This window comes from Pempheris klunzingeri, chromosome 10 (assembly GCF_042242105.1).
Source record: "Pempheris klunzingeri isolate RE-2024b chromosome 10, fPemKlu1.hap1, whole genome shotgun sequence".
Taxonomy (NCBI): domain Eukaryota; kingdom Metazoa; phylum Chordata; class Actinopteri; order Acropomatiformes; family Pempheridae; genus Pempheris; species Pempheris klunzingeri.
The window spans coordinates 23,555,552-23,571,407 of NC_092021.1; the positions used below are offsets into that span (position 1 = coordinate 23,555,552).

At 42.6% G+C, this 15,856-nt stretch overlaps 1 protein-coding gene across 1 annotated transcript; it reads right to left on the reverse strand.

Moving 5' to 3' along the window:
• Window positions 1–2,865: 2,865 nt before the first annotated feature.
• Window positions 2,866–11,368, reverse strand: creb1b (cAMP responsive element binding protein 1b). Its single transcript, XM_070837811.1, has 8 exons — window positions 11,251–11,368; window positions 7,641–7,753; window positions 7,368–7,514; window positions 7,138–7,238; window positions 6,540–6,700; window positions 3,587–3,772; window positions 3,258–3,411; window positions 2,866–3,010 (listed from the first exon to the last, which is right to left on the reverse strand). The coding sequence occupies exons 2-8, from the start codon at window positions 7,743–7,745 to the stop codon at window positions 2,866–2,868; spliced, it is 999 nt and encodes a 332-aa protein (XP_070693912.1). The 5' UTR covers window positions 7,746–7,753; window positions 11,251–11,368.
• Window positions 11,369–15,856: the final 4,488 nt, after the last annotated feature.

Below are 15,856 nucleotides of genomic sequence, written 5' to 3' on the forward strand. Positions count from 1 at the left end.
AAACTCATTTGTCTAACACAGGAATAGATTTTCGTCAAAATAATATTAACTCAAAGTCCACTTACTCTCTTCTGGAGCTTTCAATCAAATAAACCAGAGACTATATTTAAACTCCCGTAGACGACCACCTGTCATCACCTGACAGAAGTACTTCATCATGTAACGATGAAGACAGTGAGATGAGTTTGAGAGCTTTAAACTGTTAAGTGGACATCGAGTTAAGATGAATTTGTCAAACTGCTGCTTCTGAGGTGAAGAATGAATGTCGATAACTGTGAGTACGGTAAGCTGGAGGACAAACTGAGAATTTAGAGTTTCTTCAACAAAAATCACAGAAAGTCTCTTTTAGTTTAACAGATTTAGGTTGAGAATTAACCACCTGCCATGTTTCTTCACACTGGGACATATGACAATAAGAACACAGTCAAAAACAGTCAAACTTGTTTTTTTTTTAGTAAAATAAACGCAGTGAAGTTACAATAAAAGAACCATAAAAAGGGCTCCAACTGAAAGAAAAGTTGTGCTTTCGTCTGACGAACTGGAAGATATAAAAAAACAGTTACCGGAGATGAAAACACTTAACTAAGTAAGAACAAAAGTGTTTGTGGTTGAGCTTGAAGCCAACAAGGGTTCTGCTGTGCAGTTTTCAAATAAACACGATAGATGTCGTGGACCCCAACTGTTCTCAACAGACTCGCTCTTCTCTACACATAAACACTGTCAATCCCTAACAGCACTCTGAAATATAACATCTTCAATAAAGGCCTTTTTCTCGTACACTTAGCTGCCATGACGGTGGTAGGCCTGGTGGATCACATGAATACACACGCACATTGTCTTCTATTATACATTAACGTATGTTACAAATATGCAAAGTTGGTTTCGTACAAGCCATAAGAACATTTTTCATATCAAATAAACATAAATACATAATGTCTACACATGCTGTAGAGTCTATGTACAGTAATATAAAAAAATAAGCAGACAAATACGTACATGTATCTTCTCAAAAACCGCGCACAGTCCCACAAAAGTGATCTCTTTTCAACACAACGCACACCTTCATGGATTATTGGCGTTAAACTCGTGTAATTGTAACTCACATCTTCTGGAGATTTCACAAAGAACCCAAACTTGCTACACATTTAAAAAAAACAACAAAAACACACACACACACACACATGGCTCTGCAATCTCACACGATGTCTCTATCCATATTTCATCACCGTATGACAGACGCAGCAAAACACACAATAATGTAAAACACTGAAAAATGAGATGTCATGGAGGCCGACAGTGGCTGTTTGACCTAGAATTTAATATTACTTGGATGTGGAAAAGATACGTGTCTGTTCTACTCAACACATTTTTACCCTTTCAGACGTCACTCTCATCTGTTGTGAGACAACATTTTACTCGCCCAGTTTTAGAGCCAATATCTGGGGACACAGCGCGCCACAGGAGCGGTGACTAGTCAGCAAACCCCCACTTATCTAAACGTGAACACACCTGAATGTCCATTAAAATTGTGCTTTGCTTTAAATAACTACTTATGTTAAGCAGTAGTCAGTCAGTCAGTCAGAGTTGAATCACTACGTTGAGATGTTTTATCTAAAAACTAATAATTTGGTTGCGATAAAATGGCCCCTTGTGTTAGGAATGTTGGCCAAAAACTATAAAAATGTGGCCCCAGGTTGTAAAAACAATAATCTCTCTTTAAAACTGCATCTCATCCTGATAATAATCTCTGACAACTGTCTGCGCTGGAGAGGCAGAAAACAAATGAGTGTCTTGAAAAGTTCATCCCTTTTTAATGGAAATGATCGCGGCAGTGCCACACACAGTTCAGCTTCCTTCGAGATCGGCAGTTGGTAGCATCTTTAAAAATGTCTTGTTTTTGTACCCAATTAGTTGTGGAGTCGTAAGTTGGTTCAGGACGTGGATCCAGCAGAGATTCATTCAAAGCCTCTAACTGCAACTGACTGAGCGTGCCGGACACAGAAACATCCGAGTCTTAACTGCTGTGCAATTTGTTTTCAGGATAAAGTATGTTCTGAAAATACTGTCAAATGCAGCATGCAGCAGATAAACATATCAGCTAATGTCACATTTGTAATATATTCAATAGTATTTATAACAAGGGTTGTTTTGTGTCTTGTCGCTGTTTTGGCCAGTTTACTGTTTAACACTGAACTCACCACAGTGAATGTTAAGTTACACCACAGGAACAGAAAATATTAATTGATGAGTATTTGGCAGGTGTAAAACACACAGGACACCATGAACATTGTTCTGGTCGGTGATGTGCAGGTAACTAAAACAACAGTCTAGATGCTTAAAGGACAAAGTCGGACGTTATTGCTTCCATGGTAAACACAAATAATCCACTTTAGTCCAAATGAGGAGGCCAATAATATATGAAGCCATGTTCTTTTTGTTGTTGAAAGACGTGTTAAGGATAGTTTTCCTTTGTTTCTTTCACTGTGTTGCCAGACGGCTGTGAGGAGTACAGTGTTTAAACAGGTATTAGCCAAATCTCCGACAGTAAGACGCAGGCTGATAGACACAAGTGTGTGAGGCAACATGCTAACTGTTGACCTTTTCTGTGATGCTGCACAGGATTGTGGCTGATGTCTTAGACTATGAAGCTTCAGTTAGCACTTCGCAAGTGTCTATCATTGACCTGGATGACAGTACACACGGCCTACGGAGGAGAAGGTAGTTTAAGCAGAACTGGATCAGGATGACTTCGTCAAAAACAGCCAGCCGTGTGCAGACTGAAGGCCAGGCAGGCAGGATCAAACCGTCAAAGTATTTGAAAAGAACTGAAATGCTACTTGGCCCAGCTCGGTGTTCAGGACAGAACTATTCGGATTTATGGCAGTAAAGGTCTTTAAGTGCTTTAAGTTCTTCAATTAGTGTCTTGTTTTGGTTCTCCAGGACGGCCACTCGGTTCTCCAGACACTTAACATACTCCTTCTTCTTCCTGCGACATTCACGGGCTGCCTCTCTGTTGGAAGGACAGGACACAATTTGTTTTCCTTAATCATTTTTTTTGGGGGGGGGGGGGGGGGGGGGGTTTGGGGGCACTTTGGGGGCATCATACTGTCTGTTTTTAATTAAATGCACCTACCCCCGGCTGACTTTTAGGCTGGCCTGTTAAACCGTGTGGTGACACATACGAACCTTCTGATGCAACAGCAAAGCTACTATTGAAATCAGACATACAAAGACACAGAATCTTCCTCTGTTCATACCTGTTCTTCATGAGGCGGACTTCCCGTTTACGGGTGACCTCCTCAGTAGCACCCTGGGTGGGGAGGGCGGGGGAAGAGGCCATGACCACCCCGGGTGCGATGGTGCTGGCGGGGGCTGCTCGGATCTGATAGGCCTGGACGTCACCGGACGCAGCTGAAACGTGCGGTTGGCAGAGAGTGGGTGATCGATTTTATTATTTTATAGGGAGAATCTACCTTTAATCAGCTAGTTTGCTGACTGAGAACTGCAAATGTTTTGGTCTTTACCATCAAACAGAAAACCGCCTTCAAAAAGTAATGGCTGTAATTGCAAAACAGCACATTCTCACCTTGGACCACCACCTGGTTACTGGGAACCAGTATTTGCTGGCCGTCGCTGGTCTGTGCATACTGGAGGATGGTGGCTCCGGGCTGGGCGGCTGCCGCTGCGTTGGTCATAGTCAGAGTCTGGAGGCCCTGGACTCCATCTGTGCCATTATTGGCCAGCTGAATGGCTCCACCCTGTGTGATTGCAACTTTATGTTTGGTGACAGGGACAGATGACAAGGAGGAGAAGAGAAACAGATGACAGAATCAATCAAATCAAAGAAAAGGAAAATACAAAAGAAAGAAACACCAGCAGAAATGTGTTACGACTGCTTGTTACTGTATGTGCAATGATTCAGTGCAGCAAAATGTCTTTTCAGCAAGCACCAGCTTTCAGAAAATATAGATTTTCAACTATTATGGGTGCAGTCCAATCTACTGCCGGCATGATTTACAGCCATAGCACGCTCATTAGGCTAATTGTAATGAGCAAGCTAAAATGAAAGCTCACTGTATGTAGCCTAATTAGCAACACATCTTCAAACCAAGCCACGTTTTGGAGACTTGGTGGTGGAGCGGCAGCACCAACCTTCTCTCTCCAGCCAGGGGTTAAATTAGATTTTGTCATGCTGGGCATCCCTGGGTTCAGAGGATTTAGAAATTCTGTCAGTGTGCAGTGGACTTATCCAAAACCCGGGTTTTGTATGCGTTGGACACATCCAAAGCCACAGGAGTGCACAGGCAGGGCGTAGTCCGGGTCAGCCAAAGTCTTAATGGTGCCCTAGCAAAATCTGATTAGGGGGGCCGCCTGCAGGCTGCTATATTAGATTATCTGATAATATATGCATGTATACAATCTACAGTATAAGCCTGCTTAGCATTATATTTACAGGGACAACAATAATGCAATATCACTGCTCTACTGTAAAACTTATAAACCCATTATTATTAGTCGTAGCTGTGTAAACTGGCTTACACCACACCACTGTGTGCACTGCCTGACATGTTTTTACCCTTCCATGGTTTATCATCTTCAAAAAGAGAGGTCTAATGTTCATTTGCACTTTACCACTCAGTGATACAGCACTAAATGACATACTGGTAATGAGCAGCAAAAACCAAACTGCAGGATAGCAAAAGTATGACTCCTGATTAAAGCTACCAAGTTAAAAACGAAAATAAACATTTTCTAAAGCTTCAAAATCCGTTATTGTTTCGCCGATTGAAAGGAATAACCGAATGAATGGGTGGTAAACGGCCCCAGTCTGTTTCCCAGCAGTTCACAGTGAGAAAAAACAATGAAATTGTAAAAACCTTCTTTATCTGACTGGAGTTCAGGTTTGAAAATGGCGTCCATTAGTTTCCGTTGCCACTCGTTCTCTTTTGGACGACGAAGTTCGTCCGCATTTTCTGATATCGTTCTTTCAAACAGCTCAAATATTTCACCGGCAGCTGCAATTAGTCTCCGGTTGACAGAAGCTCTAAACTTTTGAACTGTTGACATTTTTTTACAGCATCTTCTCCTCCAGACACTCTCTGTTTAAAACGGGTCAATCTGGCATGACAAGCGTTGCTAGGTTACGTTCGGGTCTACTTCCTGGTAGCGTTAGCATGCTAGGTTAGCTTCATTCGGCATTTTTTAAATGAAATGAAATGGGTTTATTCTTTGAGACGTTTTCACCTGCCGAAACGTTCACCCACTAATGGAGCCAGGACCCGGGACCAGAACCACCATTTCACCCGTTAGGTTGTGGATCGCTGTTTTGAAGCCTCGAGTTTGGCTTTACGGACGTCGCCATCTTGGATTTTTGAAGCCAGAAGGGACGTTTGTTCCACAAAGACCACCTCTGATTGGTTAGTCACGACGTAGTCCCGCCCCATAATATACCCCTCTTTATCTCTTCTATTCTTATATCAATCAATCAATCAATAGAGTAAGTAGCTAAGCAGCTGCTGTGTTCGCAGTCCTGCCTCCCACTGCTTTGTATGTTTTAGATGTTAGATAGATCAGCTCGATAGATCAGCTCAACATCAAGCTCCAAAACATAAATGAACACCATTTTAAATGACTTCTATAAAAAGATAAAATAAAAATAACAGTGATGTTTTTAGTTACTAAAAAAGAACCAATAACGAGAGTCTTTAAGAGAATTAGCATGAATAAAATCCTAAATCTCTAAACTGTGTGAAACGACCTGTGATGTCTGAGCAGTGAGCGACAGTAGTGATGGGAATTTGGGCTCTTTTTAGAGAGCCGGTTCTTTCGGCTCGGCTCCCTAAAACGAGCCGGCTCTTTCGGCTCCCAAGTGGCAGATTTTTTTGTTGCTTCAATGAATTTATTACCAAATTATGTGTAAAATGAATTACTAATGTAAAAAACACATTATATAGAATATTTATTGTTTATATTGCTTTATTAATTTGAAATTATTTAATTTTACTGGGGTCATGGAGCTCTGGGCTGCAGGTCTTGGTGGCTGTGGTGTTGTCCTGGATGATGCTGTAGACATTGTAGGAGCAGTAGACACACTGGCACCTTCATTAACAGCAGCTTCCTTTGCTTGTCTTTCCTCCTCTAACTGAATTGATGGGTGAACAGTACACACATGTCTGTGCAGGTTGTTTTTGGAGCCTGATATGAAATTTTAATTTTGCAAAGTCTGCACTCTGCCCTCCAACTATCAATTATATTAAAATGTGTTCTGTCGCTCATGTTTCTCACCTGTCCTGCCTGCAGTCTGACTATGTAGCAGTGCTCTCTCACTCTCCGTCTGACACACAGACACTACCACACATCTTGACCAATCACAGGCGGCTTTAACAGAAAAAAGATGAGAAAAACAAACATATCGGCTCCCGATCAGGAGCCGGCTCCCGTCGCAGAGCCGGGTCTAAGAACCGGATCGTTCACGACCGACACATCACTAAGCAACAGGTGGAGTTCACCATGCCGACTATGACGCTTGTTAAACCTACTGTATTGGCCGCTGCTGGTCTGGTAGATGGGCGTGGGCACAGTAACGGTGGTGATTGCGTGTGTGGCGGAAGCTGCAGCAGAGGAGGCGTCCTCCTCGGCCCTTTCCTCCTCGATACGAGGGACAGCCGGTGCGTCGGACGAAAGGTCGTTCAGGATTTTTCTGTCGGGACGGAACAAGTGTGGGGGTTATTTGCACTGACAAACCAGCCTGAGCACACTGGTTTAAACACGTTTTAGATTTCAGACACTTATGCACCAAACATTTGCTGCTTCTTGCTTGCAAGACGAATATCAGCACAGTTTACGACGAAGCCTAGCCTGCAATGAACACAGCTTGTTATGGAAAGCAAAGCAAAGAATGGGGAGAAAATTACAAAAAGAACTGATTATGTGGCCTATGAGCAAGTAAAAGAAAACAGGAGTTTGTGTTTGAACTTATACTTTGTGTTATTAATTTTAAAATATTCATAGTAGGTGAATACTCATGGGAAAACACTACTGACAAGACAAAAAGGTGCCACACACACACACACACACACACACACACACACACACACACACACACACACACACACACACACACACACACACACACACCTGTACGAGGGCCGTCGTGACAGAATCTCTCTGCGCTTCTGAGAGTCAGTCACACTGTCTACTGACTCCTGTGAATCCTCGCTCTCTGCGATGGTGGAGATCTGGAGCAAACAAACAAACCAATAAACCAAACAAACCCTCTAACTTCCAGTTCTTCATACTGCAGCCAAATATGACACATGTAACAATAGTATCGTGTGTGTGTGTGTGTGTGTGTGTGTGTGTGTTACCTGTACAGCCTGGACCTGTGGGGACTGGATGACTGACGGCTGTGCAGCCTGGATGACGCCGTGGACCTGAACCGTCTGTCCGTTGGGAAGCTGTACCAGCGTTACTGTGGGACCTGTTGCTGTGGCGTGGCCTGTTGCCATGGATACCTGTAATCCAGAAGTGATGTGACCACACTGTTATGGTGTTTTTAAAAAATGTTTGGCATCAGCAGGACTTTTCCACTGAGTTCACTGACCAGAAGCGGTGGTAGTAGTGGTAATGTCATCTGTTACCTGTGCCAGAGTAGCGATCTGCGCAGAGGTGATCTGGTGGTTCTCCGTCTCCGTCACAGCAGTCTCCACCCCCTGCTGAGCCTCCACTACTGACTCCATCTTCATTGGCTGAGCTGAGGACGAAGGTTAGAGGGGAAGCTGTTAAAAGCTGAACTTTTGTTAAGCAGCAGCAGCAGAATCACAACCATCTAACATCTAATAATAACAGAGGGACTCACAACATTTCAGATTGTGGGAACACTTTGGGAACATCCCCTGAGCTTAGGAAAACAATTGTAGTTAATTAACCCTTTAACGTCCTCACCAAGAAAAAAGCAATGAAAAAATGTATTCTTTATATATTTTATTTCCTTGGGGCACTAATTCCAAAATTCTATGTTTTTTTATGAACAGACATTTTTTGAAATATTGGCCTCTACCAAACGGTTGAGATGTCGTATGTAAAACATGTTTTCAATAAGATATAGTGAGTCAAAATGTGCTCTACCATATGGTTGAGCAGAAGGTTAAAGGGTTAAGAAAGTTATAAAGATTATAGTTATAAAAAATGCAGTTGAAATGCAGAGGGAAAAGATTTTGAATGGGAGTCACTAATAACTATAGAATATTAACAAATTAAATTGTCTTATTTCAGTTTGAAGAGCATTCCTAGAAGATCTCCACACGTTGTTCCACCTCAGTAATGAAAAATATATCTCAGGAGTTCACACAGTACATAATAAATCTGGAAACACAACCGGAAAATGTCCCCAGAAGCCTCTTCTGCTATAAAGTTACCAGACTGTCTGTAAGCTCTGATCAGATGGTGAATCATCGTCACCACAGGAGAAAAACATGTGCATTTTGAGGCAGTGTGAACCATAAACCAAGTGTTTGTCAGTAAGAGGATCATCCTGCTGCTGCCTGGGACGCTGTTTTCTCTGTTTGGGACAATAGCAAAAACACTCATTTTTAATCATATAGGAATGTTTGCCTCACCTCAAGGGATGTTCCCACAATCTGAAAATGTTGGGAACGCCCCCCGTTACTCATGAATATAACATTTTTATTGCTTTTCCGAGCTGGTTGCTGCACCGCGGCGGTACAGTCGTAAAACTGACTATGAGGTTATGGGTGCTGAACTCAGAAATGTGCGCACGTGATCACAACGTCTTCATTTGTTCGTGATAACTCATGTGATGAAGCATGAAGGAAAAAATGCAAGAAATGTCACAAAACCGCTTCTGAGGCACTTTTAAACAAAACCAGAGCGACGGACAGGAGACGACTGCTGTCTGTGGTGGCTCTTGCTCGCTGATTAGGCCACTTAGTTCAGAGTAGCTCAATTTCTGCTGCGACCACATCCATCAACGTCTGTTACACCATAAACCACAACATGACCTGTTTTTTAGGCTCAAACTGAGACAACTGTGACCCACTGAACCTCAGCGTGATGTTTTTTTATAAAATAATAAAATACATTTGGATGTGTCCCATGTCCTAAGCAGGTATGGAAGAACCCATCTGTGTACTCTGCCTGTAAGAGGCTCTGACTTAAGACAAGATATTTCTTCATTAGACAGAACAAGAATAAAACAATGAATAATAAGTGAACAGTCTATAATGATGTATTGATATAATGATAATGAAAGTCTATAATGAAAAAAATGGCACCACTACAAACATCCGCCATCGCATTTGGGCAGAATATAAGAGGAAAACATTTGTCAGACCAAACAAATGAGTATATCAGCATGAATGATGCTTTTAATGACCGTCCCCAGTCAGTTAGCACAGTTAAACAGCTAAACACACATCTGGAACAAACTCCCAGAAAACTCTCGGCACTTTAAAATCAAGTCTGAGGACTTTTCTGTTTCATCAAACCAAATACTTTCATTCATCTCTTGCACTGCACCGTTCTTCTTTTTCGGTTTAAGCTTGTTTTTTTTTTTTTTATTTTCTATCGTCTCTGCCATCTTTGTGTACAAATGTCCTTTTAGAACGTGTTTCTGCACTTTGCCAGGTGCTTTTAATGTTTTATGTAAAGCAAGCTGTGATTGCCGTGTTGTTGAAACGTGCTTTACAAATCAACTTGCCTCGCCGTCACAATCAGGTTTTAGTAAAAGAGGCTTTTTGTTCTCTGTGCAGTAAAACCATGACGGGACACTGTAATGAAAACATTCAAAAATGTAGTGCTGACATTACTATTTTTTATTCCCCCGTGAATATTGTTCCTATTTTATACTTCCTCATATTTAAACTGTACATATTTTTATTTCTCCTCCTGTTTATATTACTGTCCATTCAGTTTATTGAATGCTCTACTGTAACCTCTCTGTCATGGAGATAATACAGGAATATCTTTTTCTTATCTTGACACCCTGTTGGCTAATTGGCTCATACAAACTGTGATCCACATCAGGGCACATTTATTATCTTTGTCTAAATTTAGAATAGACTATAGACTATTACACTAATAATCACATATAAGTAGTTTAAAGTCAAACTAAACAATAATAAATCATGATTACTGTGACAAAGAATGTGCCAATTAAATGAAAATGAAAGAAAACAATAAATTTCTGTGTTTTCTTTTATTAAACTTGAAAAGTTTAACTGTAATAATGATGCACTATGTTTATATTGTGCCCATCTAACACCGCCCACGCCAGTGCACCTCATGCAGGGTCGCCCATGTGTGCATGGAGCTGCACACACGGTCACCGTCGCTGCAGAGATCGCGGTGAAGCGGCTCTGGGAGGTCTGAGTCAGCCTCCGGGCGCTCAGTGATCTCACACTGTGCGTAGCGTCTCTCCGCCGCATGATTGGCTTTACACATTTCTCCCTCTGCTTTTCAAAAATCACTCGGGTGCTCGGTGTGTGACAGCGGAGCCACATGGCCGGGCAACGCCCCCCTCCGAGCCGAGCAGAGCAGAGCACACCGGCCCGGCCACATCCCGGAGGGAGGCCGGGTCGGTCGGGCGGGAAGGAAGGAAGGAAGGACCAGGAAAAAAAAAACAAAAAAAACACTCAAACTTCAAACCACACATGCAGGAGACGAAGAAACCTGCAGGCCTGAGTTCGTGTTTGCAGCCAAACGCGACGGCCTGCAATGGCCGATTTCTGTGCGGCACAAATGAATGGAAGTAAATGGGTGCAGGATTATTCTCATCATTATTATTCTCATAAACGCAGAGGTGATTTAAGCAAGTGTGGACATTATATATGATCGAAATGAGCAGCTAATTAAGTCGAGCAGGTAAAGAGGGGTGCATATTGCGGATGGTGCTTTCAATGCGCCGTTCAGGGGGAAAACTGCGCAAACCTGTGCGCACAAATCTGTGTTCGCTACGGCGCCGTTTTGACAGGTGAGTGTGTGATCAGCGCCGGAGTCCCGTCACAGCTTCTCACGTGTTAACACACTAACTGTCCCCCAAGGATCCGCTACCGGAGCCGCACATTTGCTCCGTTTCTGTCAAACAGCCGCAGCCTCCCCTCCCTCCATCCTGCTACAAACACACCGCGGCGCCATGATCTCTTTGTTTCCTCCGGGCCGAACCCGACCAGACCGACACTTCCTACGGCCGCGTCCCGTGTCTCTGCGCCCCGGACACCGCTCCGTCCTTACCGATACAGACTCCCTTCGTCACTCCCGGGCCTCCGGAGCTCCACTTTTATTCTGGCCGACACGTAAGAGCCCGCGTCAGGCTACACCTCCGCCGCGTCACCGGGAACAACAACACGGAGATTGGAGAAGGACGAGAAAGCAGATGGCGACACTGGCCGGAAATGGCCGACGGACGAACGGAGAAGGACGGAAAATACCGAGGAGAGGCGAACGGTAACGACGCCCTCTTGACCCGTGAAACGTTTGGCAAAGTGACAGAAAATATAATAATAATCATAATAATCATCATCATTCTTCTTCTTCATCCTATTATTATTATTATTATTGTTATTAATGTTTTTAATTATAATATGAGAATGTAACCAGAACAACAGGACTCTAATAGGGTCATAAGAGCTGTGGGCTCCTAGTAACTACAACTTAAAGGGTCTCTTCACCATCACATAAAACTGATTTTTATTTGAATGTGGTCTTGAACGTTTTGACTTTTCAGCATAGATTTGAGTAGTCTCCAACAGTTTGTGTCTGTGAATTACTAACCACCATTATTACTATGTATTATGATAAAACAAGTTGCTGTTGTTTTTCAATGTAAGCAAAGCAAGCAGTAGCAATTCATCTCCTCTATGTGGAGGCAGTCGTGCCAGAAGCAGATATCTCTGCACACATATGCTAAGACGACTGTGTGTGTGAGACAGGCTCCCAAACAGTGGAGAAAATTGTGATATATATATATATATATATAAAATAGTAAGGCTATACGTATAATAGGCCATATAGTTACTACTAGATAGTCTAATATTCTCTTTTGTGGTGGACAGACCTTTTAAATTTCAATCATAACATCTCACTATTGATATGTATATACAATATCTGCTGCACTGAAAAGACCAACATAATACTGCATTTATAAATATGAGTGTAAAGTAAAACGCTACAGGCTCACTGATGAACCATCTCTTGATTTGCAGTTTACAAGCTGCAGGTACAAGCTTTGTCCAACACTATTCACTCGTGCATTTTCTTAGCAAATAGCACAAGAGTAAATAACATCAGTAATGGATAAATTCCATTTAGCAACTACATTTTGTGGGTCTTGATACTGTGCATGCTCCCTCACTGTCACACTCTGACTTACTGGGACACCTGAATAGAACAGAGCCATTGTTAATGTCATTACTCACATTGCATGTGTTTTACCAGAACAAGCACTGAAGCCATTTTCACCACCAGAGGGAAGCATGTGACCATTTTAATGCACACAGCAGCAGTGATCTGCAGGTAGACCACACTGGAATATATGTGTCGCTTAAGAAACATAAAAATACTCTTGAAAGTTGAAAGAAAATGAAAGAAAGATAAAATACAGCACCTCAGGATGGGATGCTCAATTAAACTGTGGTGCACGACTCTTTATAAATTCACAACAAAGCATCCACATTCAAATATGACAGATGACTGTGATGTATGAAAGTAGAAAGCAGAAATACAACATAAGCAAAAGCACCATGTGACTAAATATGGAAGGATATGGACAATGAGCTTGTATAGATATTAACAAAAAATAACCAAGAGTCCTGATTTTAATCTCCCCAGATGGTGGCGCTGTAGAGCTGTGCAAACTCTCCGGCCATGTGCTCCTCAGTCTCTGCCTCCCCTCCTCCTCCCCAGCGACAGAGAGGAGAGAGCTGCTGGTGTGTCATCGCGTAGATATGTGGAGTTTATCAAGGCAATTCCTTTTATAATCCTCCTGATGCTCGTTGCCGGTGTTTTATCTGTTTAATAGCATTTTACTGCCACACGCCATAAAAAACACCCTTTTTATTGTGACACCAAACACATTGTTTGGGGAATTGACCCTGCCTGGGTAATGAACAGCAGTGAATTTGCAGCCAGTTATAAAAAACACCCAGCAGGGGAGGAGGGTGCAGGGGCGGAGGAGGGGGAACAATTTTGACCCGAAGAGGAGAGGAGGAATATTTTACAGGAGGGGGGAGGAGGCTTGTTCTCCACGTCCCATTAGAGGTTTCAACCTGGCTGATTTTTAGTTGTTTTCTGGTTTCGCGGGATCGTCGTCCGATAGTCAACATTAACTGAATTATGTACGGAAAAGAACAGTAGCAGGTGTCACGGCAGATGTGCAAAGCTGAAGAAACCAAAATGAAAATTAAAAAAAACATAGGAAGAGGCAACAGATTGAGGAAAAACAGGACAAAAAGGAACAAATGAACACAGAGGCTTGGTAAAGATCACAAGGGCTCATTGAATGGCTGAAAAGTGAATCAGATGCTGGTGGTCTTAACCAACTAAACACCAATGACACCACTAACGACGAAACACCAAATGAAGGGATATTCTCTGGAAGGTGTTTATCCCTCCAGCAAAGTTCTTGGAGAATCTATTGCCTCTTTTCCACTGCATTGGTTTTTCCATTAGCTAAAGTTGGGGCTTGTACTACAGGCTGTGTAAAAGAAGTGATTGTAGCTTTCAGGTCTGAAAAGTGAGACCAATACTGAAGAGTACTTAAACCTGCCTTCTTTCTAATAACCTGCAGGGGGCGAGTCGCGAGATTTATCAGCTCAGTGAACATTTTCCCGATGAGTTTATGGTCTCAGCCGTTAGTTTACGGTCTTCTTCAACACAGCAGGATGTTCATTTAGTAAATAGATGATAAAGCAGGGAAAGCTTCAGGGCGGGACTAACGGGGGACTAAACAGGCATGTCATGCCCGAGCCTAACCAATCAGCAGCGGGGTCTTCTGGTTCTGAAACCAAGATGGTCAAGACGCCAAACTCGAGGCTTCAAAACCGCAGTTCGCAAACCAATAGGTGACGTCATCGTGGCTACGTCCACTTCTTATATACAGTCTCTGGATAGTACCGAGCCCCTGTACTTATTGTTTGGTATTACATCTGTCGAGGTTCCAAGCAAGCTGAGCCGATACGATAAGGTGGAGTGAAAACACTGCAGACTGAACACTTGCACGACATCATTTTAAATATCTAAGCTACCATCGATAGCAACCGCACTTTCTTTATTCACTTGACCCAGATTGAAAAAACAGCAACCTCCGAAACCACATAATTGTGGTCAATTATCAAAGTGCAGACATATCAAGGACGCCATCCCTTTGATGTCCTCTGCTATCACAGTAGCCCCTATAAGGAATAGGGCAGTGTGAAAGGTGTGTAGAGCATGTGTGTGTGGTTGAGCGAGCGGATCAGAGGGAAAGGTTAACACTGTTTTCAGCTTAGCAGTAAATGCACAGTGTAGGTTAGAGTTAGTCAGTGAATAAACGTCAACACTGGTCTCTATTGCTCATTGGTGCTATCTGTAGTGGAAACGACATCGAGAAAGCTGGAGCTACAAGCTGAGCCGTGATATGCAGTGGAAACAGGAGCGTCAAAGCTGTTTTAGATGCTTGTGGAGGACCAACAGCTTGCTGATGGCTGATGTCACAAGTTCTGTATTCGTTACCACTGGACAAGAATTATATTTCAGCACTGGTGTTTTAGTGTTTCAGCTCCCATCCAACTTCGCGGCTCTGTAACGGTGTCACGCTACTTCATCCTGCCGCTCCCAAAGGGCAAGAGTCCCACTTCCTGTGATCGCTAGGTGGTGCTGCCACTTAAACATGAACAGATGCCGTTTTTTGGGGGGCATTTGGTGAAATGACTGACGCTTTTGTTGTTCTTTGAGGGAACAGACTCACAAATGAAGACGTCCAAGTCCTTATTAGGCTTTTGCAAGAGGAGGACGTTCAGAGGGCGCTGGAGGAGATACAACACACAGCCAACAGTGCAGGAAGCTATTAAAGGATGAAACCAGATTACAGGCTCCACCATGTGGACCATGTGCTGCAACACAAACAAAAAACTGATGATCAAACTATATGTGATCAGTTCTGACAACAATAGGTTCTGCATTAGCATGTTTTTCCTTATCTAAATAAGATGTCCAGATACAGATCGAATGTATAAATGGAGAAATATTTTTACCTTGATCATTGAGAGTGCAGTCGTGCAACACTTCTTCTCTGTATGTATTTCAATAAGTTAAATCTGGTCATGCTCACAGATAGCGAACAGGTGAGCGTTCCACTGCCAGCCTCACATTTCACATGTTCGTGCTTGACATTTTTTCACGAGCAGTATCTCTGTGTCTGTGTTCTGCATTTTAGGCAGACGAGGTTTTTCAATTTTCACTGAATTCAAACCCCCGCTGCTCATTTTCACCAACACCTGGAGTGTTTTGACACTTTCACAAGAAGCTGTGAAAGGTTATCTTTCTGTTAAGATCTTGTTTGGGTGTATTTCAGTGGGGTTCAGCAGCATGTAATTGTAGCTGTCTGTATTACAAAAAAAATAAAAACAGAGTGAAAATCATCATGAAAAATAGATATTTGGGACTCAATAATAGACAGAGAATCACTTATTAAGATGGAGATGTAGTAAATTTATGACCAAAAGAGTGTAGGGGAATATTTTAAAGAGGGAAGAGAAGTGTGTTCTCCATGTAGAAATAAAACTGATTCTACATGCACACACACACAGACAGACACAGAAAGAATCAATAGAAGCATTTGGTCTATTATCATAAACACACA